This window comes from Thunnus thynnus, chromosome 3, assembly GCF_963924715.1.
Source record: "Thunnus thynnus chromosome 3, fThuThy2.1, whole genome shotgun sequence".
Classification (NCBI taxonomy): domain Eukaryota; kingdom Metazoa; phylum Chordata; class Actinopteri; order Scombriformes; family Scombridae; genus Thunnus; species Thunnus thynnus.
Genome location: NC_089519.1, coordinates 35,173,518 through 35,199,504, shown reverse-complemented (window position 1 = coordinate 35,199,504; position 25,987 = coordinate 35,173,518). Strand labels below are relative to the sequence as shown.

Genomic DNA, 25,987 nt, shown 5'->3' with positions numbered 1-25,987 from the left:
AGAGAGAGAGAGAGAGAGAGAAATACTGAAAACATCTGGAAAACATGAGCAGTTGTTCTGGGGTTCAGGGTTTTTTTTAATGTGTGTGTTCGTACGGCGTTGAGCAGGCCGCTGGTCTTGCTGAGCTCCAGCCGGTGAGCGGCCAGTTCAGGCTGCAGGCTGCTCTGTTCACTCAGCAGGTTCGTCACCAAAACACCAATCAGGTTGGAGCAGCTGGGACCAGACAACACCTGGACCTAAACACACACACACACACAGACACAGAGTGAGACGGCTTATCTAAACCTGCGTTCATAGAACACAACACCGACATGTCACCAGCTTTAAGTTTATATGTTGAACTTATTTTCTGTCCACCTGGTGAATGTAAGTCCAATATTCACTCTCTTTTAGCTTCTGTTTTTACTCTCTACCAACTTCCTGGGAAATATCTGGCTCTTTAGCTGCTAAATGCTCCACTATGTTCACCAGCTAGTCTACAGCTAACTGTTTGGTGCTGAGCAGGTAGTGTACAGCAGCTTTTTACAGCTTTTATTCTGAAAACAACGCTATGAGACGCTGAGAGTGAACCAGAAAAGTAAAGACAGATAAACAATGAGCTGAAACTCACTACAAAGCTCTGTAAAGCTGAGAGGAGCTGCAGAGTCACTGATAATCCTCTGTAGGTTCATCACTACGAGCCACATTATAAAAATATTGATTATAGCTGTTTTCAGTACCGACAGAGAGTCGTAATTCTAAGCAGTTTTTGCAATTATTTCTCCAGATTTCTTAAATAATACATTTAAAAGTAGTTTTTAAGTAGTTGCAGTGAAAATGTGACACTTGTTCCCACTATTATTAATTCATAAAGTGCATGTTTGTTGCATCTTCACACACGGAAAGAGAATTAAGATGAAAACATTCTCCAAAATCTGTACATTTATCACATCATCATAACAGGAGAAAAAAAAGCAAATTTCAGGTTTATGATTGTGTACCTTGTGCAGGAAGCAGGTGAGGAAGGAGTAGGCCATGTTGTTGTTGAGGAACGTCCTCTCGTCCATCAGGATGCACTTGATGTACTCGCTGAAGGCTGGATCCTCACACAGCAGCTTCACGCACGTTTTAGCCAGAACAGACTGAAAGAGGAGAGAAAAACCAAACCGACTCTGAATGTGTGCAGTTAGTCTGTCTACAACTGCAGCTTTGACCGTTTGTCTTGTGTTAAAGTATCCAAATGAGTTGAAAAAACAATAATCTAAACATACCTGCGACTGACAGAGCTCCGTCCACAGTTTGGGGAAGAGAGCGAGGTGAAGAGGAAGTCCTTCATACGCTATCAACACACCTGAGAGACAAATGCAGAGTGTCAGGGAGAAAAAAACAGATTAAGGAAAAGGGAAAATACACATAATGTTTTATGTATAGTCTTGTTTCTCAATGTTCTGCATCTTATATATTTGTTTTATGCATATAAAACATGTTTGCGTACTTAGTTTGACGAGCGTGTCTGTGAATTTCTCGCAGTTGATGGCGACGCGACACAGCAGGTGGATGAACTGGTGGTAGGACAGGAAGTAATCCAGCAGCATGCGGTCGTACACCTCGTCTTTACCCTGAGAGATTGAGACAAACGCAGAGTTGGAAGCCTGCAGAAGCTTGGATTAGGTAGTAGAGAGGTGACGGGTTCAGAGCTGCAGCCGTCGGGTGAACGTACCTTGCTGCTCTCCACCATCGAGGGCAGCAGACACATGTTGAGTTCTGGTCTCGGAGGTCGGATGTTGTTTTTGGCTCCCATCAGCTTGATGTTCTCTCTGCACGGCAGGTAGGGGCCGAACGACACTGTGGACGACACACAGCAGACATAATTAACCCTGACATCAATAAAAAGGCTCAAATTCTACCAGATCCCTCCTTTCAAGCTTCCCTTAATATTTTAAAAATGTTTGTTTGGCTTTAGGTTCTTTTTCAGAAGTTCTTTCTTTGCTGTCAAAAATAATGTCAAAATGTTTTTTTAAATGTTTTGTATTAATAGAATAGAAGAAAAAAGTCTTTGGGGAAATATTAGAAATGCTGCTTTTAGCCTCAATCAGCTGGAGGGGCGTGTCTGTGTTTGATTGACAGCTGCTGGGGGGCGTGTCGGTGTCTGTGTTTGATTGACAGCTGCTGGGGGGCGTGTCGGTGTCTGTGTTTGATTGACAGCTGCTGGGGGGCGTGTCGGTGTCTGTGTTTGATTGACAGCTGCTGGGGGGCGTGTCGGTGTCTTGATGATGGATCTCTATTTCTCATGCTCCCGCTCTGGAAAGCCACGTCACCAGCGTGAGTAGTTACTGACGCCTATGTTGTTACCACAGCAACCCATGCAGAGGTAGGTTGGCGATGTCTGGACACACAAACCCGATCAGACCACTTGCAAATAACAGTGTGGACAGTTTGCAGTCTGAGCACATCTTAACAGAGATTTTGAAGAGCAACGACCAAACGACCTGCAGCTAATCAGCTAATATATCTATTTCCTCCAGTGAATGTTTCATTAGTGGCTCGTTCAACAAGCTAAGCTGCAGGAGAAGACGTGTTCATGTTCGTACGTTAGATAAGAAGGAGACTTTAGCAGGAAAGCTAAGGTGGGTTGTTGTTGTTATTGTTGTTGTTGTGTAGCAGGATGCAATCAGGCTCAGTGTGACCGTCTGCTCTGCTGGTAATAGAACGACACGTTATCGCTTCATTAAAAGATTAAAAGAGTTGATTTGCTGTATAGAAATAAAGACTCCAGCTATGCAAGCAGATGACGGAACAGTAGTTTATCGAATTAAGACACAGGAACACAGAAAAGTGATTTACGGAGCAGATTTGTATGATGCAGTAGACAAAACTGCAATTTAGTGTTCTAGTTAGGAAAACAAAATTTGAGGTTTTTCCATAGTAAAAATCTAACAGAGCAAAACACTTTCAGAACAATTTTGTAGGGACTTTGATCTGTTTTTAATAAGTATGGAGAGCAGGACAGGTGGTGATGAAGATGAAGAGACTCACTGGGGATGTTGCTGTGGTGGTAGGTGCAGTGGTTGTGCTGCAGAAAGGGGACCAGAGTGTGCAGGAAGTCGTGTGGACTCAGAAGAACGAGTTCCTTCAGCACATCTACAGGAAACAGAACGAACAGATCAACACACGACAGACGGCCGACCTTCATCACAGTCAGGAAAACCTGTTTGTTGTCAGACTTTTTATGATATTTACAGTCTCTTTTATCACACAGCTTCACAGATACAGCAAGAAAAACAAAAAACAAACTACATGAAGCCGGAGATGTAACATGATGTGTTTTGTGTGTAGTTACTCTTCCTACTGGCAGTGTTTTCTCTACCCACAAGTGTCAAAGAGCGTGCAGCACATGACCTCTGTGTAGCTGTTGGATGTAATAAGACACTGATTGATGTGTGTGTTACCCAGGCAGGCGTTGCGGAGCTCAGGTGGGCTGTAGGAGTTGAGGAGGGTGAGCAGCTTGTGGGCGAAGTCGATCCTCTCCTGCCACTGGATCAGAGCCTGCTTCACATCTGCAGAAAATATATATATATCTACTGTTATATTTGTTTATTTTAGGCGTTTTTGATCATTTATTTTACAGTAGAAGACAGTTGTTGTTCTGCATATTCCCTTTATTCTTTAATTCTGTGTAACTTGTATTAGACTTTCAGGTGTGGTCACAGTGAGGCGGGCCGACCTTTGCGCTGCAGGTACGGCCGGGTGGCTTTGAGGACAGACAGGAAGATGGAGAGCAGCTCCACCAGGTCTCCGGTGACGTGGCACGCCGTCGCCTCGTGGTACATCATGTGCAGAGTGTTGAAGGACTGCAGAGGACAGACAGACAGTTTATTAACAGATCAACAACTGCAGTGATGTTTCCTCACAAACCAGTGATCCACGATGTAACTGTAAATTAACATCAGAGTCTTCTGAATATATAATTCTGCTCTAAAGTGTACTAGGTAGTAAACATGAAGTGATGCATGGCTTTCTTTGTTTATAATGAACAAGAACGATAAAAACATATTTAAACTCCTCGTGTGTTTGTTTTCAGTTTTCAGGCTTGTGTGAGGTTTAAACAGTAACTGAACCTCTAGTGGTTTTCTAGTAGTTGACTGATTTATTGTTGCACTGCTGTCAGACTCCCAGTGAACAAAATAAATATATCATTGATGCAGCAGAACCAGAGATATCTTCTTTTTTATTCATTTAGTGTCCCTTCATAATGACCTTACAATGGAAGTGATGGAGGACAAAATCCAGTCCTCCTTCTGAGCAACAAATGTATTTCAAAGTTTATCTGAAGCTAATATGAAGCTTCAGCGTCCAAATGAGTCAAATCAAGTAGATATCTTTCAACGTTACAGTCTTTTTAGTGTCAAAGTTCCTCTTTTTGTTACTATACTTCCACCTGCAGCTCAACAGGGAAACACTGTCCGAGGAAACACAAAGAGGGAATTTGATGCTAAAAAGACTGTAAATGTGTCAGATATCCACTTGATATGACTAACTCAGACTGCTGAAGCTGAATATAAGCTTCACAGAGACTTTTAAATGCATTTTGGCCTCCATCACTTCCGTTGAAAGCACATTTGAAGGATCTTTTAATATCCAGTATGAACAGGAGGAATGATTACAGCGAGGAAAACCTCTTTCACTGTTACTATGGACACCTGACTGTTGTTATAAGACACATGGAAAATTATGAACCCGTCCTTTAAGACTTTTTAACTCTTCTTATGACTGAATTTAAAGCAAATTTAGGAACCAAATAGTAAAATGACTGATCATGCAGTGTGGCATAATGGGAAAACCTGGCATTTAATACATTTTATTACTATTTAACGCTCATTTTAGAAGCTTTCTGACTTTTTCAGGATCCATTAATACCCACAATGCAGTGAAAAAAGAATTTCTTGAGTATGAATGTCTTTTTATGCAACATGTTTTATTGTCTTGATCTTACTTCAGTCATGAGGATGAGTCCTCTGTTGAAGACCACCAGCAGTCGGTCCTCGTCGTTCTCCAGCAGAACCCTGAAGGCACTGAGAGGAACAACAGAACCGGGTGTTAGAACTCCTGACGGTGTCGTATTCAGTCTCTAACGTTAAAATATGAAATGACTAAATCTTCTTGTTATTATCAACTTTCTCAGATGGATTTTAACCTTCCTACACAGTCAGACCACGATACACAACACGTCTGTACGCCGGTGGACGCTTCACAGTTCACACATGAAACAAACACCTGTGTGTGTGTGTGTGTGTGTGTGTGTGTGTGTGTTCGTGTGTGTGTGTGTGTCCTGACCTGATCAGCGTGGTCCAGCAGGAGCGTCCGTCCAGACAGCGCAGGTAGCAGCTGATGGTTGTTTTCTTGAACTGTTTGACGTCCTCCAGCTCTTCTTCTCTCATGTCGGCTCGCTGCGCCACAAACAGCTGCATCAAGTTAAACAGCTCCTCCACCGCCTGCAAACAGCAGCACGCACACACACACACACACACACACACACACACACACACACACACACACACGCACACACACACACACACACACACACACACACACACACACACACGCACACACACACACACACACACACACAAAGTTAATCCTGTGAATAAATAGGAATTTAAAACCTCCTAAAAACAACAGACATGAACTGAGTTTGAAAGCCTGTTGCTATATTTTACATCTTATTTTGAAAATCAAACACATTTCTGCTGAAACTGATCCGATAGACCGCGTCTCTCCACCCACCCCGGGGTACTGGCTGGCGTGTGGCGTCAGGTTCTTGAAGGCCCACTGGATGTTCTGGTGCGACGCCAGCTGGCGGGTGAAGGCGGGCGACTGCTCGCAGCACATGCGCAGGATGCCATAGTAGGCGGGCAGCATGCCGCGGTTGAACAGCACCACTTCCTGGTCGTCGTGGTCGGCCAGGATGTAGTTGAAGGCGATGTTCTTGGTCACCACGGGGTTCTGCACCACCAGCCGGACGTTCTCCGGACAGTCCACGCACACGTTATACCAGAAGGACAGCAGCGCCTGCTTGTTGTGGTTGGTGGCGATGGCGGGCTCCGACAGTTTGGGCTGAAAACAGAGAAGAGAGACGACATGTCATGACATTTTTCAATTAACTGATTGGTTTTAAATGTCAGAAAAAACCTAAAAAGGATGTAAATGTACCTGGAAGAGGTTCCAGAGGTCCATGAAGTATCCGGAGAACATGAGTTTCTCCGTCTTGGAGATGAGGCAGTAGGTCATGAAGCTGAAGTACTGCACCAGCTTGGTGGTCCCGTGCACGCTGGCGTCCACGTACAGCTTGGCGCGTCCCAGCAGCCCCAGCAGCAGGTTGTAGACCTGGTGGAGGACCACCGTGGTGTCGGGCGACAGCGGCAGCTCGCGGGTCGGCAGGTGGAGGGAACGCGTGGAGCGAAACATCTGACGGAAGGAGTTGCTGGGGATCAGAGAGACGAGGAGGTACGCCGCCGCTGGAGGGAGGAGACACAGCTGCCGTTAGGATCTGCTTCATTAAGCCAATTAAGAAAACGAGACTAACGAGTTCAGTTTTTATCTTTCTGGTTTTAGGTTTACTCAGCTTTATGACAAAGTAGAAAGTGTTGCAGCAAAGTGACGACTGATTAGATGTAAAACTGCAACGATTAATTGATTAAAAGAAAGTTAATTGGCAACTATTCTGATAGATTGTTGTCGAGCGAAAGGACCAAATGTTCTTTGATTCCAGCTTCTCACATCTGTCTTTGTCATATCTGACAGTAAACTGAGATCTTAACACGTTAGACTGTCAGTCAGAAGACATCTTATCACAATTTAACTTTTCATTGACTAAACAATTAACTTAATTAATTGATAATGAAAATAATGATTAGTTGCAGCCTTCATTTAATGCTTTATATGTGTAAAGACTGATTATTTTATTTCTTTCTTGTCTTTAACCTCTTTGATGTTTAGTCTTAAATGGACTAAAGTGATTTATTAGTGAATAAACTGAATCAAAAGTAATTAAAACAGTTGAATTGATGAGTGGAAACTGTTTCAAACTGTTGAAAACTACGTTTTATGTGTTTTGCAAATCATTCAAATCAAAAAAATGATGAACACAAGTAAGTGGAAGAAAGTATGAAGCAAAGCCGTATCTCCTCCAAGTGATCAGAACCATCATCATCACATCTTTAAGTTTATTTGTAGTCGTTTTAACTCCTACTAAAGGTCGGATGAAAGCCCGTCATAACGCTGCAGCTCTTACATGTGCGGACTCGGGGGTAGTTGTGTGCCAGCAGGAAGCGTTCCACCCAGTTCTCCATGTTCTGCAGGACCCAGCTGTGGGCCAGTTTGTTCCTGGGAGTCTGAACAGCCAACCAGTCCAGACACTGAGACGGGTTGTACTCGATCACCTGACGGGAGAAACACACACGAGATTCATTATGACTTCCTGTCATTTAGCAGCTGAAACTCACTGAGGACTAAACTACACACCTCAACTCTGAGAGTTCATGTGAACCTTTTTATTCTCTCTTGTTTTATAGCAGAAATAACAATATATGAGTTCAGGAGGAAACTCTTAAATCTACCTTAAATAAATAAACTTTTTATGTATCCTGGACTTACGAGACAACCTCAATCTACAGATGCTGCGTTTAAATATCACATTCAAGAAACATTTTCATCTGTGACTGTGTTTTATTCTGAGTTTACTGCATGTGATCTCTGTAAAAGAGTCAGCTGATCACTGGGCATCGTCCCTCTCAGATATACTCAACCTAATTATTGATTATTAATTTACCTCCCAGATCCTCTGGAGGATGTAGGAGGCGAAGGAGGGCATCCCCGGCGGTCCGCCCGCAAACTCCATCAGCATCGTCAGCAGCTTGAAGAACGGATTCGCAGCCTGATGCAAAGACAAGAAAGATTTTTTTATAAAAAAGGTGATTTAAAGATACTTTTATACACTGATAATTTAAATAATTAAACTTTGAATGTCTGCAGCAGCATCATCATAACAGAAACCTCTTAAAACTGTAGGAGGTGCAGCTGCTCATGATTCCAAAAAGCAGATAAATAGTTTAAAAGGTTTTTATCTTTAATACATGGATGTCAAATAATGACCAAAAAAACCCCCAAACTATCAGTATGAAGAGATTCCACTATAGCATAAATACTCAACAGGCTGACTCTAGTCTGGATCAGGACCAGATATCAAGACTCCAGCAGGATAACTGTAAAGGTTTCATCAATGAATCAGTGAAGAACTCGTTAATAAACACTTTCTCTGTCTGGCACCTTTTTATGCTCAAGTTTGAGGATTTGGTTGCAAAACAAAGGCGTCACATCTTCCATTAATACATAAATTCTGGAGTTCTGGACCTTTTATACTGAAATATCATCATTTAATGCACCTTTACTGGACCTTTGGACCTTTAATCTCTATAGTTGAGTATCCTGGACTAGAGGACAGAGAGGACAGCAGGGAAACAACTATCTCCTCTTTCTTTTGTTGTTTTTTGAGTTAATTTTGTTGTTTTCACTGTTCTATGAATAAATTGAGCAGAGAGTTTCATGTGTGCTGCTTACCTCAGGAGTCAGCTTTGCAATAGAGGTGAAGAGCATCGACACAATCTGCAGAGAGAAGAAACACTCGTCAGGACGTCGATCACATGTTCATGTTTTAGCTGCTCAAACTGCCGTTTGTGCAAAAACCAGAACTAACAAAACACGACAGACACACAACCAGTTTTCTGTGTTTTTATGGGATGTGAACCTACGTGTTCGGCCAGGCGGTTGTTATAGCGACAGAGGCTGAAGATGAGGTTGCAGGTCTGCCTGATGTTGATGCCGTCTCTGATGTGCTGGAAGAGGAAGGGGAAGCCTTTCCCTCCGGTCAGCGCCGCCATGTCACTCTGAGACAGAGTCAGATGTCTGGAGGGAGGAGAGACGTCGTCAAGGTGACGTTTTAACAACGTTACAAAGAAAAGAACTTCAACTCTTTAACCGACCGACCAGACGACAGAGACGAGGGTTCAGATATTAACATCTTCACAGCAAAAATCTAAAGTTTTACTCCATAAAAATGTGAAAGTAATTTGTCTTAACGAGGCTCATAAGTTAAGATTTGATCGACAACTATCAGCAACTATTTTGATAATCAATTAAACGTTTAAGTTATTTTCAGGAATAAATACATTTCCTAAAATTCAGCTTCTCACTGAGAGTAAACTGATCATTTTGGGGTTTAACAGTATAACAAGATATTTAAAGATGCCACATTTTACTTTAATTTTCTGACATTTTATAGATAAATTGAGAGAATAAATCATCAGATTAATCGATAATGAAAATAATAGTTGCTGCTTTACTCATAAATAAGATCTTTCATCAAACAGCTCGGCTTCAGGAACACGGAGCCGGCGATGCTTTCCAACGTCGTTGAGTTTGACTGTCGGTCAGTGAAACTCTCGTCAGACATTTGATCAGATTCTACTTCTGCTGACAGGAAACATCTGCTGCTAATTAGACAAATTGACCACTTGGTAATCTATACTGAGACCTACCTGGCAGCAGGAAGTGAGGACAGTGTTACTACTGTGTCATTAAGGCGCATAAAGGAAACAAACACGACTCTGATAACATTCCTGAGATTACATAATAATAATAAACAGACAACTGATGAAAAATAAGCTGCAAAGAGAAAGAAAACGTAAAGTAACATTTATGTCTATCGTGTCGTGTTTCCTGTATTCGTACCTCTCGGAGCGAGACTGCTCCACCAGCAGGGCGATGAGGGCGATCATCTTCTCCAGAGCAGCGGGACGATACTTCTCCTCGGCCAGAGACAAGATGTCCTCCTCTTCATCCTCCTCCTCTCCCTCCTCCTCCGACAAAACCTCCACCTGAGGCTGATGGAAGGACGACACTCATCATTCACTTCTTCTTTGTTAGTCTTTATTAGTTTACTGTCTGTATCCTTTTAACAGCTGAAACTATGATGTCACAGGATGAACTGATGTGTAACAAGATTCATCTCAGGAAGAAATTATATGAGAAATATAACAAGTTATGATTATTTTGAGATGTGATTCTTTGATATTTATACAAATCAACAAGTCTTCAGTGTGTAAACTTACATTCTCAGGTCCTTTGGTTCCCATGTAGAAATGCACCATGATGGAGATGGCTTGTAGTGACAACAAGAACTGACTCTGTGGACACAAACACACCAAAACACTAACGACTTAAAAAAATGTTCTTGTCTTAAACATTGAATCAAATCCTTTGTCATAAAATGAAACCGTGTGTGTGTGAAGTTCAGACCGACCTCTTCCTCTCCCATCTTGGCGAACTCGTAGAGGAAGGCGAAGTACTCGGTCAGGTGTTTGCTGTGCGGCTTGACGCCGTGCTCCATGATGGACAGGAGAGTCTTAACGAAGCGAGTGACGCAGGATCGGCTGCCGATGTCCTCCACCGGACCGTCCATGTCATCGGAGCTGAGCAGGAAAGATGATTCGGGTGAGTTCACACTGACAAACACGTCTGCACAAACTGCTGCCTCAAAAATGGAATGCTTTTATTTTGAAACTCTGCCTGAGGTCTACAGCTGCAACTAACAGTTATTTTCATTATTGATTAATTTGTTTAATAGTCGTCGTTTTCATCTATAAAATGGAAAATGTTTCCCAAATCTCAAGAGGTGAAACCTAAAAATGTTTGTTTTGTCCCAACAAAGCCAAAGATGTTTAGTTTATCATGGAGGAGTAAAGAAATCAGAAACTATTCACATTTCAGAAGCTGCAACCAGAGAATTAAAATTAATTTAGCTCATCCTATTCAGTCAGTTGTTTACGGGAGGTCGTCTTTCTTATCAAGTTTAATCATGTATAATGGTGTAATTCTTGTAACTTTGTGTAACATTTATCATGTCATGTTTTTTTTAATATGTATTTTTATTGTAAAACGTCCACTTTGACAAAAAAATGGAGACAGTGATGATTAGTCATGTGACTCAGATGTAGAGCGAACCTGAAGCTACAGGCTGAACACGTTGTTCAATCCTAACTAAGTCATCTCAGTGTGCGGCGGTTCATTTTGATTTTTCATCTTATATGTTCCAGCGACCGACCAGCACCTGACTGAAGATACTGACTGTGGACGGGGATTTCTGTCCTTCCATTAATAAATCAGCTGATTGACTGTGTGTGTGTGTGTGTGTGTGTGTGTGTGTGTGTGTGTGTGTTTCAGTGATGTGGAGCCATTAATCTTTCTCAGAGTCCAGAGACACACACAGAGACACTGAGTGACACGAGGCTCCTGTCTGGATCTCTGTCGCCATCTGATATCACAGACACAACACTGTCTGCTTGTGCTGCACACCTCCGATGGCACAACGACACCGAGTCATATTTATACTCAAATTAACGGCTTGTTTGTTGGTGCAACGTTCCTAAATTTTAGTTTTCAAATTACTTAGTTCTCTTGACTCAGGAAGAGAGGCTGAAATCTGTTTTAGCTTCTAATTTTAAAGGCTAAACCACATTTAAATTGGTTTAATACAATAAAAATGTTGAAAGATCTGGAATAAAAAGAGTCAAAATACTAAAAAGTCATTTTAAATCTAAGCTTGTGTGTTTAGTCAGGTTCAAACATGAAGCTGCTAATCTGGCCAATCAGGTGTGACGTACCCGTCCTCCATGCCGGGCTGCAGGTAGAGGTGAGCGTGAACCGGACGCAGCCGCTGGATGACGTGAATACACAACCTCTGGAACATCTGGAGGATGAAGAAGAGAGGAAGACAGAGAGGATCAACTGTGTGTTTCTGACATGAAAAGATATGAAGATGAAACTCGGCGGGAAAATAAGATCAACAAGGAACCAGACGGAGGACAGGAAACAGGAAACAGGAAGTGAATAATAGAAAGAATATAATATAATAATAATAAAACAAATGTGATGATTAATAACTTACCTGTCTTACAATCTGATTGGGGCACTTAATGAGGATCTGCATCGGCCACCAGTTGTCATCCGCCATCCGATCCAAAAACCACTGAAGAAGAGAAAGTCAGGTTCACCAGAGATCATAATCAATAAATCTAATACCAGACAGTAGATAGAGAGCGTTTAGAGCACCGACCTCGCAGGCGGCCTGACTGTTGTTGAACTGTTTGGTCAGGAGTTCGATCCACTGCAGCATGGTGGGCTGTCGACACGCAAACACACGTTTACTATGATTAGTTCTACTGTTGTTTTTACTCAACGTCTCCACTGTTCAAACATGTAAAACTCATCAACTGATAAACTGAAGGAAACAACTACAGGAAGTACAGACACATTATTTAATACTTTCTGCAGTTTTAAGGTTTGTTTGTTTTTATTTTAACACATCTTTCCTTTCTAATCTGATTCTGTTCCAGGAATGTCGTTACAGTTCAAGATGTCAGCAATAAAACTACTATCAATAACTGAGAAGCTAATAAATTAAGACCAACATTGTAAGAAAGAAATTAATAACAGTTTCACAGATTTACTGAATCAGTCAAATCTACCGTCTGGACTCAAACCCACATGTGCTACCAGAGGTTTAATATAAATCACCTTTTCCTTTGAGTGGATGAAAGTCTCGAGGACGAACGATGTGCTGAGCTGAAAATGAGAAGTTAATTCACGTTAGTGTTTTAACTCAGAAAACAAGAGACTGAAGTGATTCCGTCGACAATCCTTTAAATAAATTAATAACAGGAAACATCATTCACTTCATTTAAAATCAGCTTTTCTGAATTTGACTTGAAAATTTTGAAACTCACAAAGTTCAACACAAAGAGCAAAAGATGTAAAACAGCACTAAGACTAAACTAGACTAAACTCTACAGGCCCAAACACACCGAGAGCGATGACTGACTGTTGATGCTCGTATGACACAGATTTATCATTTTATATTAAACGCTGCGTTAGTCGGATGTAATGACTGAATGAAACAGAGGAAACTGAAACTAAGAGCGTCTGTGTCCACAGTAAATCATCTGTTGACTGTTTGATGCTTATTTATTTGTGCTTTAAAACGTGACGGCTGTGAAATAATCAGAATATAACGTTTTATTTCTCTCATTCACAGGTTTTGTTTTGCTCTCTCTCTTGCTCGCTTGCCCGTGCTCTGCTGGTTTGCACTCTCTATCTCTCTCTCTCTCTCTCTCTCTTTTTCGACGCTCTAAAAATCGAGGTCTGAGTAGACGCGTCAAGACAGTTTGACGTCAGATGCTTCCAGTGTGTTCAGGCCGTCACACCGACATTTAACTCTGAATTCTTAAGAAGACTTTTCACAGATTGTTGTTAAAGTTTCCATTTTCAGTGATTTTTTTTCTGACTTCAATACAACTTCAACAATAATGTATTTTTTTACGCAGAAGTACCAAAACCAAATCAAAACTCTCTTTCTGATAAGTGTCTCTCTTCCTTCCCTTCATGTTATAAATAAGGAACATTTATATTTTTCTTACTTTGGCCGTCATGAGGGAGACGGCTTTGGGGTCTGGTAGAGTGCTGGGGATGCAGCTGCAGAGCTGCCACATGAAACTAGAGAAGAACAAACACACAGTTTATACCACTAAGACTGTAAACTGTGTTAATATGAATTATCAGATATCATGGAATCACTAGTAGTTATAGAGACCAACTATGATTCATCTAAACATCTTGTAAATAAACAAGGTAAAAGAATCAACACTTACCCGAAGTATGTGTGTTCAAATATGTTCTTGTCCTGGAGGAACTGCATGTTGTCGTGCCAAATCCACTGAAAGAGACGCAGCAGACGTGTTCAAATATCTAAAAACTGAAGATTTAAGTGTAAATATAAATACTTTCAAACTTAAAAGCTGCTCCGCGTTACCTCGAGCAGATCAGGAGAGACGTCGAAACTGAAGTCCTTCCCGTTCTCCTCCTCCAGCTCCACTCTCTTATAGAAGAGCATGTAGGCACTGTGTGTCTGCAGGTCCAACACATGTTTCATTATTAGCTTGTTTTAAGTTGTGATGAAACAAGCAAAAACATGAATAAACAGTCTGGAAACAAAGGCTGAAACTAAACATTATTTCCATTATCAATTCATCATTTTATCCAGAAGATGTAAGAAAACAGTGACTGTTATAATTTCACAGTCAAAGTTTGTCTTATTTTCTCATTAATATTAACTTTACAGTCATGTGTGACAGTAAAGCATTAAATGATCACATTTGAGGAGCTGAAACCAGCAGATATTTGTCCTTTTCTCTTAAAAAAAAATGACTGAAACAGCTGCTGAAGATCACTGCAGCTCTACTGGAAACACTCCTCACCTTCTCAAAGGAGAAATCCATGAACTTATCAGTGACGGAGTCGTAGGTTTTAGTCTGAAAGACAAAGTGAAGTCAGTGAAATCAGAAGCGACAGATGAAATGTTTTATTATTTCTGTCCTCTGCCTACGGCTCGTACCGTCATCTCTCCGCCGAAGCACTCGGAGGCCAGCTGGGCCGAGTCGAAGGGCTTCACCTCGGCGTCGTTGAACAAGTACCTGCGAGAACCCAACATGTGTTCAACCTGAATCTGTGTAATTAACGATGAACAAACTACTCGTTATTTCTACTGTGACAAGCTTCCTTCTCCTCTCACCACTTGTTGTTCTTGTAGGCGTGCGGGTTGACGATGTCTCTGATGAAACTGTAGTAATGGCCGCCGTCCGCTGTGCCCGTGTGCACCGTGACTCCTATGAGGTCGTACTCATAGCTCTCCGTGACCTTTGGCTCGCCCTCTTCCCGAAAACCTGCGACACACGGACGACACCGTTCAGAAACCCGTTCAAATAAGAGTCATAACGTTACCAAAACACCATTTTTCAGTAGGGATGCAAGCATAGATTGTGACAGAATTAATGACAGAAGTATGATCAAGAAAGACAATATATGAAGGAAGAACTCAGGAAGACTGGAGTTCAGGAGCTCAGCATTAAAACTTTAATGAACCTGCCAAGTGGGAGCAGCAGTAGAGTTTTCATTGAGTTTATCAGACAGACAGGATTAATGTGTAGGATTTAATCTCTGGTCCACACTCCGGAGCAGAAGGTGGCGGTAATGCAGCTAAAACGCTGGTTGACAACTGCCGTTATAAACCAAAAAGAAGAAGTTTTTTTCCCCAACAGAGTGGTACATCCTGTCAGCCGAAGTGTTTCCTATCTGTGCAGCAGCTCCTTGACAGACTGTTTCACCCTGACGGTCCCGGTGTTTCCTCCGCAGGCTCCACTTCACTCAGCTGCTCGTCAGACCCGCTGCTTCTTCCCAATTTAACCTGAATAACAAACCAGTGCTCCGGCTGGATCCACATGGACAGCTGGGGCTAACGTTAGCTGGGAGGCTAGCGGAGCGTTAGCTGCAGCATGACCGGAGGGAAGCACAGCCAGCTAGCCTCTCAGCTAACGTTAGCTCCGGCTCTCCGTGTGGATCCAGCCGGAGCACCGGTTTGTTATTCAGGTTAAAGTGGGAAGAAGCAGCTGGTCTGATGGGCAGCTGAGTGAAGTGCAGCCTGCGGAGGAAACGCCGGGACCGTCTGGGTGACACAGTCAGTGGAGGAGAAGGCGACATATCGGCCTCTCATAATCGGCAGAATTCGCCGATGCCGATATTTAGAGCTTTTATCGGCCGATACCGATGACGTGCCGATAATATCCTGCATCCCTGTTTTTCAGTAATATTTTTGTCATCCTTAAAATCTCCAGTTCCAATAAAACCTGAAGCTTCCCACAAGTTAAAATAAGAAATCACATTGTGTTATTAGTAGCAACATAAAAATGGCTGCAGGTATGTTGATGTGAATGTAAAATACAGCGTCAACGCCACAAGAGTCTGAACATCTGAGAGTTTACAGCGGTGTGTACGATGTTTAAACGAACCCTCTTTGCGCTCTCCTTTCCCCATGAGGAAGTCCTCGGTGTAGGGCGTCATGTCGAGGCGCAGCGGGAAGGAGAAGTGGGTGTTGACCTTCTCCTTCATCATGGTCACCATGTTGAAGGTGTATCGCATGGTGTTGAAGCTCAGGATGCGCGGCAGCTTCTTGAAACAGGCTCTGCAGATTTGAAGAGAAAATATATATGATTTCTACAGAGTTTTTCATGCAACAACAATGATGTCATTTCTTCATTATCGTGACCTTGTGGACAAAAGGACACGCAGGAAAAACATCAAGAGAACTCAAACAAAGAATAGCAGAACATAAAAGATCTATCCAGGTGTAGTGAATTAAGGAAATTAATTATCTGTTTCTTCTCTTAAATATGTGAGAATTGAGAAGGTGTTTTTGTCAGAATGAGGGGAAGACATGTGGAGAAACTGCTCCTTAAGGCCTTTACACATAGACAGCGACGCGAAAAACGACACGAAATTGCAAATTAATCGCCTGTGAATAGTTCACATCAAAACGATTCACACCGGCAGTGATAGGGCAGTTTGTCCAGCGGCTGCTTCTGTGGACAGAGACGCTGAACGCAGGTCGGAGCCGGTGTGGACTGAACGGATATAACGCTCTCCTCTTCTTTTGTCGAGAGAGGAGAAGAAGGACAAGATCATCATCATCACTGGAGGATGTTGACATCATCCTCCAGAAACAGCTGTCTGTGCTTCCTGATTGGTTGATGCTTTTATTCGCTGTGTGAAAACTCAGAAAAATTGACCAAAAAAAATCACTTCAGTCGCTTTTTCGCCTCGTAATATTTGCGTTCTGTGTGAAAGTCCTCACGACACAAACAACAGTTCGAAAAAATATATATATAATTATATGGCGTCCAGTGTGTAAAGGCCTTTAAGAGGGAGGCGCTGAGAGGGTTAAATGAAGAATTAGACTTGAAGCCGTTATTACAGCCTACTGGATAATATTAGTTCTCTAATAAATATAATAACATTGTTAATGAGAACAGATCGATGTATTGACTTCAGATACACACGGACATAAAAAGTTTCAAAATAAAATGTTGCTTCCATTGAAAAAAATGAACTTTTTTGTACTTCCTGTCTCAAATAATTAACTAAATGTTGTCCTGCCGACGAGATTATTGATTATTGCAGCTGTTCTGATAACCGCTGCATCTCTCTGATCTTCTCTGTTTGTTCAACAAGCACATTATCTCTCTAGTTTCTCCTCCTGTCATCTCTTACTGCAGCAGTATCCGTCTGCTGGACCCGCTCTGCTTCCTCTGACTGTCGCTGTCATTTCCTGAAGTTTCAGATCTGGTTCCTCATCCTGCAGGAGTTCAGCCTGACCTCTGACCTCTGGATGACGTCTTCTGTCTCTCTCTGTGAATAATGTCTTCTCTTGTTTTCTTCTCTCATGTATGTGAATGCTGAGATCTGGTGTCTACACCTGGAAGCTGCTCGCCATCCTCTTCATCACATTCTTCATATATTTATATATATTATAAATATGTAATAATTTTGTTATCCTGTTCAACGCTGTATTCTGTACGTCCGTCCTGGTAGAAGGATCCTCCTCTGTTGCTCTTCCTCAGGTTTCTTCCATTTTTTTGCCCCATTAAAGGTTTTTTGGGGAGTTTTTCCTTGTTTGAATTAAAAATATTTGGTAATATATTCTGGATTTATGGTGGATTTTGTATCAACTTACAGTAATGATATTTTGATGAAGGGGTTGTTATGTTTTATACATGGTACAGTGGGGGGGTGGGGCTATATGAAAAACTCAAGACAGACTCATCAGACATTTCTCCGTTCTCTGTTAAAAAACGCCTGAGATTGAAACTAAAAATGAGAATTACTGGTCCACCTAAAAAGTCAGTCCACCTTAAGTGAGCCTGGTCAAGTTAACGCGTCGTTGCTGTTCTGTACATTTATCACCAGATTGACAACTTAATGCTAAACTTTTCCTCCTCTCCGCTCGCACAATTACACACACACACACACACACACACACACACACACACACACACACACGCCGTCTTATTCCTTAACGGAGCGACGCTGCTCTTGTACCTTTCACGTAGGCGTCCTTTGAAGAACGAAGAGAGGGAGGATGACTCATTAGTAGCTCGTTGATATTAATGATCGCCTGACATTTTAGCAGCAGAATGAATGAATACAGAGGAAACACTGATGGTATATAAAGTGATTCGTCGGTCACGTGATGAATCAAGTATTTGTATATGAGGGCAACACCTTGATAGTGAAAACATGACGTAGTGAAGAGGAGTCGTGTGATCTGCTCGTAACATGCAGCTGTTAATAAACCTGCTCCGTGGTCTGAGTGTGTTGAACTGACCTTTTCTCTGCGCGGACCTTCTTGCCGCACTGGGAGCAGGTGTACATGTTGTCTCCCTCCAGAGTGTCCTTGATGGTCACCTCGTCCAGAGATTCCTGATCACACAAAACAGCAGCATGTTTTCAGCAGAATATTGTGATTATGAGCTGTGATAAATGTGAAGTTTTCTACATCTGTACTAGATTTTTTGTGTTTTGAAACTCACGTAGATGTTCTTCATATCTGCGACTTGACATCTGACGGTGTAAAACTCCTCCGCAGTCTGACTGACGTGGTCACAATCCTGCAGGACGGAAAACACCAGTTTAACTCCAGTTTAACTCCAGTTTAACTCCAGTTTAACTCCAGTTTAACTCCAGTTTAACTCCAGTTTAACTCCAGTTTAACTGCAGCTTATCAAACTACTATAAATACTGTATCCTGAAGTACGCAGCCAACAAAACAGACATATGAGGATTTAGTATGAAGTTAATAAAAAACAATTATACAAGAACTGAGTCATTATTATTTATCACTGATTATAATGATACATTTTGTTAAATATCATTAATAACTATTAAAGCAAGTGTTAAAAAAACATTTCCAATTTTTTTTTAGATAATTCTGTATTTCAAAGTGACGTATTTGTGATGTTAAAGCTGATTAATCTCCTAAAACTCACCAGAGAGACGACGTTGTTGGTGATGACGCCTCCAAACAGAGTCTTCACTGTGTTTTTCTGAGAGGAAAAAGAGAATTCAGACGTATTTTCTATCAACGTTTGGTCACATTTTTATTCTAACTTCTATGATGAACTGGTATTTATATTGATCCTCTTCATCAACCTTTATACTTTCCTCGTTTTAACTGGTTTGGCTGCTTCTTGTAAACGTCTACATGTGTTAGAAGTTGAGTTTTGTGCTACATGATGATCAACTCCAACCAAATTTTATTGTCAAGACTTTTAATTCCTTCAATTGATTGACTGAAATTAAACCGCCAGCAGAAAGATTTAGAAAACAAAAACATTCACACATTATTCTCAATCCAGATGTTTAAACCTTTCTGTAACTCGTCCAGGTAGATAAATCGACTTGTTTCTATTTTACACTCTGGTCTTTATACCGGAGGAGTCGTTGTTACTGGTCTAGATGGTGTAAAGATGCGTGTGTTTACCAGCTCTTGAGACATCTCCTCTATCTTGGTGATGAGGTCGGTGAAGAACTCCGTCATGTCCTTCTGCTCGCCGGTGTTGAGAGGCTGTTTGTCCATAGTGTAGGTTTTACAGAACGGACGCGGGTTGTACGCTTTCCTCTCGCTCTCCTGAAGAGACGGACGGACGCACAGACAGAGGAGGAGGAGGAGGAGGAGGAGGAGGAGGAGGAGGAGGAGGAGAAAACGACCACAGAGGACGACAACAGTTGTGTGTTTGCAGGATATAAATCACACACTAGTAACCTTTTATATTTAACTGACAACAATTACTTTCTGGACAGATGCAGAATCAAAACGGTGCCTTTACTGTTAACATTTAATCTCATTTTATTCCCTTTTGTCTTCAGCAGCAACAGTAAAAGTAAAGTTTGTTTATTTAACACCTTTCACAGACTCCAGTCACAAAGTGCTTCACAGTCAAATAATAACAAACATTCACACATCTGCAGACAAACTAATGTTTTACAATGCAGATGTTTAACATCAGGCTGACGATGGAGCCGGTGCATCAGCTCTCTGCAGCCTTGTTATAAGAATATAAAGTTAGAAGTGTTGCAGTAAAACTCACCATGAGATACGTGAACATCTTCTGCAGCTCCAGCAGCGTGGTCTTGTGTTTGATATCCTCAGCGTACTGCGCACGCACGCACACACACACACACACACACACACACACACACACACACACACACACGCACACACACACACACACACAGAGGATGAGAATCTTACGCTCTATTGTGAAAGTGAAGGATCTGATCTGAGGTCTGTCTCTCAGGTACCGACCTTGGCGGTGAAGACGGCCTGGCGGGCCTCGGGGATCATGTAGAGCTGCTGGATGGTGGAGGCCAGGTAGCAGGTGGCTCCCAGGTTAGTCAGACCCACGAAGCGACACTCGGCCCGGACGTCGTCGTGAGGCCAGTAGTCCCACTTGTACGGAGCGTGAGAGGCTGGAGGGAACAAATATATATCAGGCAGGAGGAAGGTTTTAATGTTCAGCTTCTTTCTGCAGACCGGGGGTATTTTCAGGAAGCATCAATCAATATTTTCAAAATAAAACGACCCAGAGAGAATTACCACCAACTCTGCAGCTCTCTTTCAGCTCATCATTAATTCATCTGCTGAAGGAGGAAAGTTTCTCTGAGCTCACCTTAAATCTCAGTTTAAGACGTTCACCTACGAGCAGGATTTGTGACATCACAGCTAGTTCGGAGCCAATCGTGGTCCAGCATTCAACCTACATCATTCACTGAGACTTTACAGTGAAGGAGGAGACATCTGGTGTCCAAGAAGTTTAACTTTTGAAAGGAAAAATATTTGCATCTTCATAGATTCTGCATTTTTTTTTAGTGTAGAAGAAGGAGATGTGATTTTAAGATTTTTATACTGGTTAATTGAACTTTTTTTGTGGGAAAACCACCTTAAAACACGTCTATAAGCACAAGTACTTAATGGTTTAGTCTCTGTAGTGTGTAGCTGTAAAAAAGGCCAGCACCACATGGACTATTCTGCCCTCCCCTCCCCGAAGTGGTATGTTCCACCTCCACTGTGTAGCTCCTTAAGACTCCTGTTCGCTTTCAGTGTTCAAAAATTGAAGCTAATCAAGCTCTAAGACGGGTGTAACTGCCTTTAGTTTTGACTGTTGTGTGCGTCCATCGAATTGTAAATACTCTTAACGTAGTTACATGTATATTCCTTCTTCGCTAAGATGATTTTTCTGTTTTTTTTGTTGGCTGTTACTGCTGGTTATGCTAATTATGCTAGTTTTAGTTTACGTGATGTACAAGGTTTTCTTGCAAAGTGAAACTTTGGACTAGTTGTGATTGGATAAGTCACTTCAGTGGTGGGCTGTGATCCACCAGATTCAGTCACTAGTGTGTAGCGTTGTCCCGGTCTGTCCAGCATTAATCCCACCGGAGGGATAACGTCACAGAAACAGACCGGATTCACTGTAGCAAAGCTCAAATTGAGTCAGATCATCGTCCCTGAGGACTTCTGACACAGAGTGTAGCTTGCAGAGGAGAAGAGTTAGACTTACATTCATCGGGCGGGTGGTACGGTGGTGGTTAATGTGCACGTTTTCTGCCCCTCAACGGCCAACAATCAACAAATAGTTACTTTTTCTGCAGTAAAACGACAAACTGAAGGCGTTCCTCACCCTGCATGTGCTGTGACATCACCCAGTTGTGGAGCAGCCGGTAGTTCTCCACCGAGCCCTTCACCGTCTCCACCAGCAGGTCGTAGGCGGCGGCCCGGGCGGCGTGGGACTTGCACTTGGGCTGAGCGCGGTCGGCCAGGCTGGGGAGGAGGAAGAGGAGGTTGTGGACGTCCCGCAGGAACTCCTGCCCTTCGCGGGAGAACTTGAAGGGAGGTTTGTGTTTGAGGACGCTGGTGGCGAGACGCAGGAGGCCCGTCAGCCCGTCGTCCTCGATGGTCCCGTCCTGCTGGTCCAGGATCTCACGGCTAGAAGAGAGAAACGCTGAGGTCACAGTGTGTCGATGGTGAACTTCCACCATCAACAACATCCTCTTCAGCCTCAATGGAAGTCAGTTCATTTCCTAGTAGGGCTGTAACGGTTCGTGTATTCGTCACAAATCGTTCGGTACGCGACTTTCCTCGGTTTGGTTTGCTCCCCGTCCCGAACAATGGATGGATGTATGCTAGCTGGCTCTGTATGCTAGTTCTCCTGGTTACCCATGTAGTGTCGCTGCCGTCATTATTATTAAAATATGTGCTGTTATCCCCGTATTTAAACAATATCGCGTCTCGTCCCCCCTTCCCTCTCTCTGTGATGGTCGCCTTTGAATGAAGCCGTTCGGAGCGACCAGAAATCATCATAAAACAGCTGTCAGCGGGTGTTTTTCAGGGTTTACGCCTGTGTATTGTAACCCCCGTCAGGCCTGAGTTGACCTCCCGCTGGGCCTAAGTATCAGCATTCTCAACTAAAATGTATTATACAAGTAGCGTAGCTCCGTTAAGGAATAGCTAAGTGCGTAGCGTGCAGTCGAGAGAGAGAGAGAGTGTGTGTGACGGCGAGGCTGCAGCTATCGGAGCAACCCGCCAACCATCTGAGAGCAGGCAGAGACCCGGAGAGACGTGAGAGCAGCTGCTCGCTAACAGCTCCGTGTGTTTACAGCAGGGAGCAGGAGAGAGGACAGACGTCTCACTCTGCTGCTGCTGCGGACGTTCACTGACTCTTTCAGTTTATAAATGTAGCGTCAGTCTGACTAAGTGTTGATAACACACTTAGTATTTTACAAATTATTTGATGAACGCGGGCGCTGATACACAAAAATGAACTAAATGGGTTTTATTTCTATTTTAAGAAGCAAAACGACAGCAATCGGTGTTTATCTGTTGTACGTTTTATATCTACAAACTGAAAATCTTTGAGTTTTGGACTGTTTGTCACACAAAACGAGCAACTTTAGAATATCATCTCAAGCTCGGGGACACTGACGGGGCATTTTTCACAATTTTCTGTCATTTGAGAACCAAACAATTAGTTGAAAAAATTGTTCAGTATCAATAATTGAAAAGATCTTCCTGTGAGGACGGACAACCTCGTGCACAGATATTAGGTGACCAATATATCAATCGTTCTAACAGGCTGTGATCATCAGATTCAAATCATTATTGTATAACAAGACTGTCGTGACCGTCTGACCTCCTGATGCAGTCGGCGAGGTGTCTGGCGAGAGCGTCCAGGTCCAGCAGGGTGGTCTGCATCGAGCCAGCCAGCGACAGAGAGGGAGAGACCTTCTGTGAGTTCAAACAGACCAATACTAGCAACCGTTCAATAACACATCACAGCAAACACTTGACAAACAAAATAATCTAATCAACATGATCATTCGTGCTGCGCTCCGAGGTTCCCACCTGGCTGGCGTCTTTAACGTGGATGTTGTCGATGAGTTTACAGAGAAGCCAGAAGTATTCCTTACAGCCGGTTCTTAACAGAGGCTCCTCTTCGTAATCCTCCACCTGCAAATACAAGTTTTACAATTAAAACACATTCTGAACAAAGTAAAATCATTAACGTCAGAGTTTGATAAAAGATGCAACAAACCAGTATTTATTATTTTATTCTGCTAATTCAAATAAATGAACTAATTCAGTATCGATTAGCCAAAGCTAGCAATTTAGCTTAAAAAAACAAATCACTGACATATCATCACCTGTTAAGATGTTATCTAAATAAAACAAATTCCCTGCTGATAAAATAAAACAACAGCCGCTCTGATCTTCCGTACTTATAAAGATATAATTTTGTATTTATGATGTTTTACAGAAGTTTTGTGTTTTAATTCTCCTCAAACTGATTTAAAAGTCTGACTGAAATCTGTGCGTTCGTGTCTAATCAGAACATGAAAGCTCGTCCAGCAGGTAAATGTTGGTGCTGCTGAACATCACATGACCCCTCAACTCCAAACCAAACATGGCGGAGTGGTGATGTCATCAGGGACGTGTCCCAATCCCACAATATACGTTTAATTCTAAACTTGTTTTAAGTCTGTACTGCATTTACACAAGAAATGTGACAAAATAACATAAAATCAAACATAATATGATTTTCTTAGTGTGCTGTTGATGCACTTTTAGCCCACAATGCATTGCAGAAAAGAAAAGGAGACCATTAAACGCTAGAAAAAAGATTGCAGTCACCATTTGATTGATGTCCATGTTGTATAAAGATCTTCAGCTGATTAATGCAATAAGAGAGGAAGAAAGTATTTGTTCTGATTTAATCTTGTAGTTTTGGCGTTAAAATGCTTCCGTACATGACGTCACAGCCCGTAGTGTTGATGATATACTGGCAGAGAACGAGGTGATGTGACCGCAGCTGGACAGATGTTTCTTTTAGTCGGAGCTCAGAGCTGCTGAACTTCACTCGGGAACAGAAAATCTGATGTTTTATCCTCTTTTTATCCTCTTTACCTCTTCTTATCACTGTAGTTGTTTTATTGTTTATTGTATTTATCTTTCTCCTTTCTTTTAATATTTTAAAATATCTTTTTTTTGTTGCTTGCTTGATTGTTTGTACCTCTATTATTATTATTATTATTATTATTATAATAAAGCGATGAGAGCTGCTGAGAGTGAACCAGAACAGTAAAGTTGCAGCCGGACAGATAAACAATGAGCTGAAACTCACTATAAAGCTCCGTAAAGCCGAGAGGAGCTGCTGATTATTCTCTATATATTCATCACTATGATCCACAGAGTGTCTCAGTCTCTCCGGCGTCGGTCCCATCAGAGGGACGACGTCTCACAGAAACAGACCGGATTCACTGTAGCAAAGCTCAAATTGAGTCAGATCATCGTCCCGGAGGACTTCTGACACAGAGTGTAGCTTGCAGTAGAGTTTCCTGTGTACTGACTGTGTGTGTGTGTGTGTGTGTGTGTGTGTGTGTGACTGTGACGTACCCTCAGAGGTTTGAGGGCCTGAGCGTCAGGCAGGAACTTGAGCAGCGTCGAGGCGGCGAGCAGCAGGAAGGATCTGTTGATGGATTCTCCTCCCTCCAAACCCGACAGAGAGAGCTTGTAGAGGCCGTTACACGCCTCGTGTCTCACCGCCGGCTGAAAAACAACAACAACAACGACTGTCAGACATCAAACTGATGTAAACGTCATCTACACCTACAGCTGACGTCTTCGCTCTGAACAACAGCTGTTTAGTTTTAGTTTTTATTTCATTTACTGTGCTCTTCTTCTGTGGTGTTCATACCAGTTAAAACCAGCTGAATATGAACATAAACTCAAGACTTATGTTACACTTGATGATTCAACTGCTGCTAACAGACAAACATGCTGATATAAAGACGTCTCAGTCCAGAGTTCAGACTGAAACACTCCTCGTCAGCTGCTCTGTGGTGCATCAAATCAAGCGCTCCCATGTCGTCAGGTTATGTTATTAAGAGACAGACGTTTTTCTGTCAATAGAAAAGTGAAAGTTTAAGCAAAGATTAATAATTTATATACGTGATTATGGCCTCAGTATTGAATAAAGTCAGTGTCATTAATTTATATAACTGTACACATCAGAAAACAAAACAACAAATCAAAAGCTGAGTTTAAAGAAGATTTACGATATTACTCCACACGATTGAAGTGAACGAACACTTTAACACTTTAAGATAATTTGTCATAAAAAGGGAAGAAGATTTCATTCTTTTATGGATAATCCTGGACTCGTGAAGGACGTGTGGATGTTTGGACCTGCTCACCACATGTGAGCCAGTGTTAGTTGTTTTCTGTTTTTATAATCACAAAGTCTTTTGTTTTCATATTATTATGTTTATTATTGACAGTTTGTTTGCTAATTTGAGTGCACACGTTTTGGTTAACATCTTTGTCTTTCCTGCTTGTGTTAAATCCTGATTTGTCTTTTGTGTCATGGATCCGGCGAGTCCTCCCTCTGGCTGAAAGAGTCGGCGCCAGTAAAGATGGCCGCTTATACTGCGGCAGGCAGGAAGTGGAAGAGACCGA

General features: G+C 42.2%; 1 protein-coding gene across 2 annotated transcripts in view; it reads right to left on the bottom strand.

The window, feature by feature from the left end:
- usp34 (ubiquitin specific peptidase 34) overlaps positions 1-25,987 on the bottom strand; it is an 80,354-nt gene that overhangs the window by 2,541 nt on the left and 51,826 nt on the right. The window contains exons 37-76 of one of the 2 annotated variants that reach the window (XM_067585575.1): positions 24,926-25,078; positions 23,378-23,482; positions 23,166-23,260; positions 21,657-21,961; positions 20,285-20,448; positions 20,067-20,132; positions 19,460-19,606; positions 18,966-19,022; positions 18,510-18,587; positions 18,305-18,399; positions 15,933-16,105; positions 14,660-14,810; positions 14,483-14,561; positions 14,346-14,399; positions 13,901-13,996; positions 13,740-13,804; positions 13,509-13,584; positions 12,610-12,657; positions 12,149-12,214; positions 11,981-12,061; positions 11,697-11,782; positions 10,337-10,505; positions 10,146-10,220; positions 9,766-9,917; positions 8,787-8,940; positions 8,596-8,640; positions 7,808-7,912; positions 7,271-7,418; positions 6,190-6,494; positions 5,764-6,093; positions 5,314-5,471; positions 4,973-5,051; positions 3,704-3,830; positions 3,429-3,536; positions 3,016-3,120; positions 1,700-1,824; positions 1,475-1,598; positions 1,251-1,330; positions 981-1,121; positions 96-236 (exon numbers count right to left, since the gene is read on the bottom strand). In XM_067585575.1, coding sequence (XP_067441676.1) covers positions 96-236; positions 981-1,121; positions 1,251-1,330; positions 1,475-1,598; positions 1,700-1,824; positions 3,016-3,120; positions 3,429-3,536; positions 3,704-3,830; positions 4,973-5,051; positions 5,314-5,471; positions 5,764-6,093; positions 6,190-6,494; positions 7,271-7,418; positions 7,808-7,912; positions 8,596-8,640; positions 8,787-8,940; positions 9,766-9,917; positions 10,146-10,220; positions 10,337-10,505; positions 11,697-11,782; positions 11,981-12,061; positions 12,149-12,214; positions 12,610-12,657; positions 13,509-13,584; positions 13,740-13,804; positions 13,901-13,996; positions 14,346-14,399; positions 14,483-14,561; positions 14,660-14,810; positions 15,933-16,105; positions 18,305-18,399; positions 18,510-18,587; positions 18,966-19,022; positions 19,460-19,606; positions 20,067-20,132; positions 20,285-20,448; positions 21,657-21,961; positions 23,166-23,260; positions 23,378-23,482; positions 24,926-25,078 — 4,911 coding nt within the window. The remainder of the gene's footprint in view (positions 1-95; positions 237-980; positions 1,122-1,250; positions 1,331-1,474; positions 1,599-1,699; positions 1,825-3,015; positions 3,121-3,428; positions 3,537-3,703; positions 3,831-4,972; positions 5,052-5,313; positions 5,472-5,763; positions 6,094-6,189; positions 6,495-7,270; positions 7,419-7,807; positions 7,913-8,595; positions 8,641-8,786; positions 8,941-9,765; positions 9,918-10,145; positions 10,221-10,336; positions 10,506-11,696; positions 11,783-11,980; positions 12,062-12,148; positions 12,215-12,609; positions 12,658-13,508; positions 13,585-13,739; positions 13,805-13,900; positions 13,997-14,345; positions 14,400-14,482; positions 14,562-14,659; positions 14,811-15,932; positions 16,106-18,304; positions 18,400-18,509; positions 18,588-18,965; positions 19,023-19,459; positions 19,607-20,066; positions 20,133-20,284; positions 20,449-21,656; positions 21,962-23,165; positions 23,261-23,377; positions 23,483-24,925; positions 25,079-25,987) is intronic. The other variant, XM_067585576.1, reaches the window with a different exon arrangement.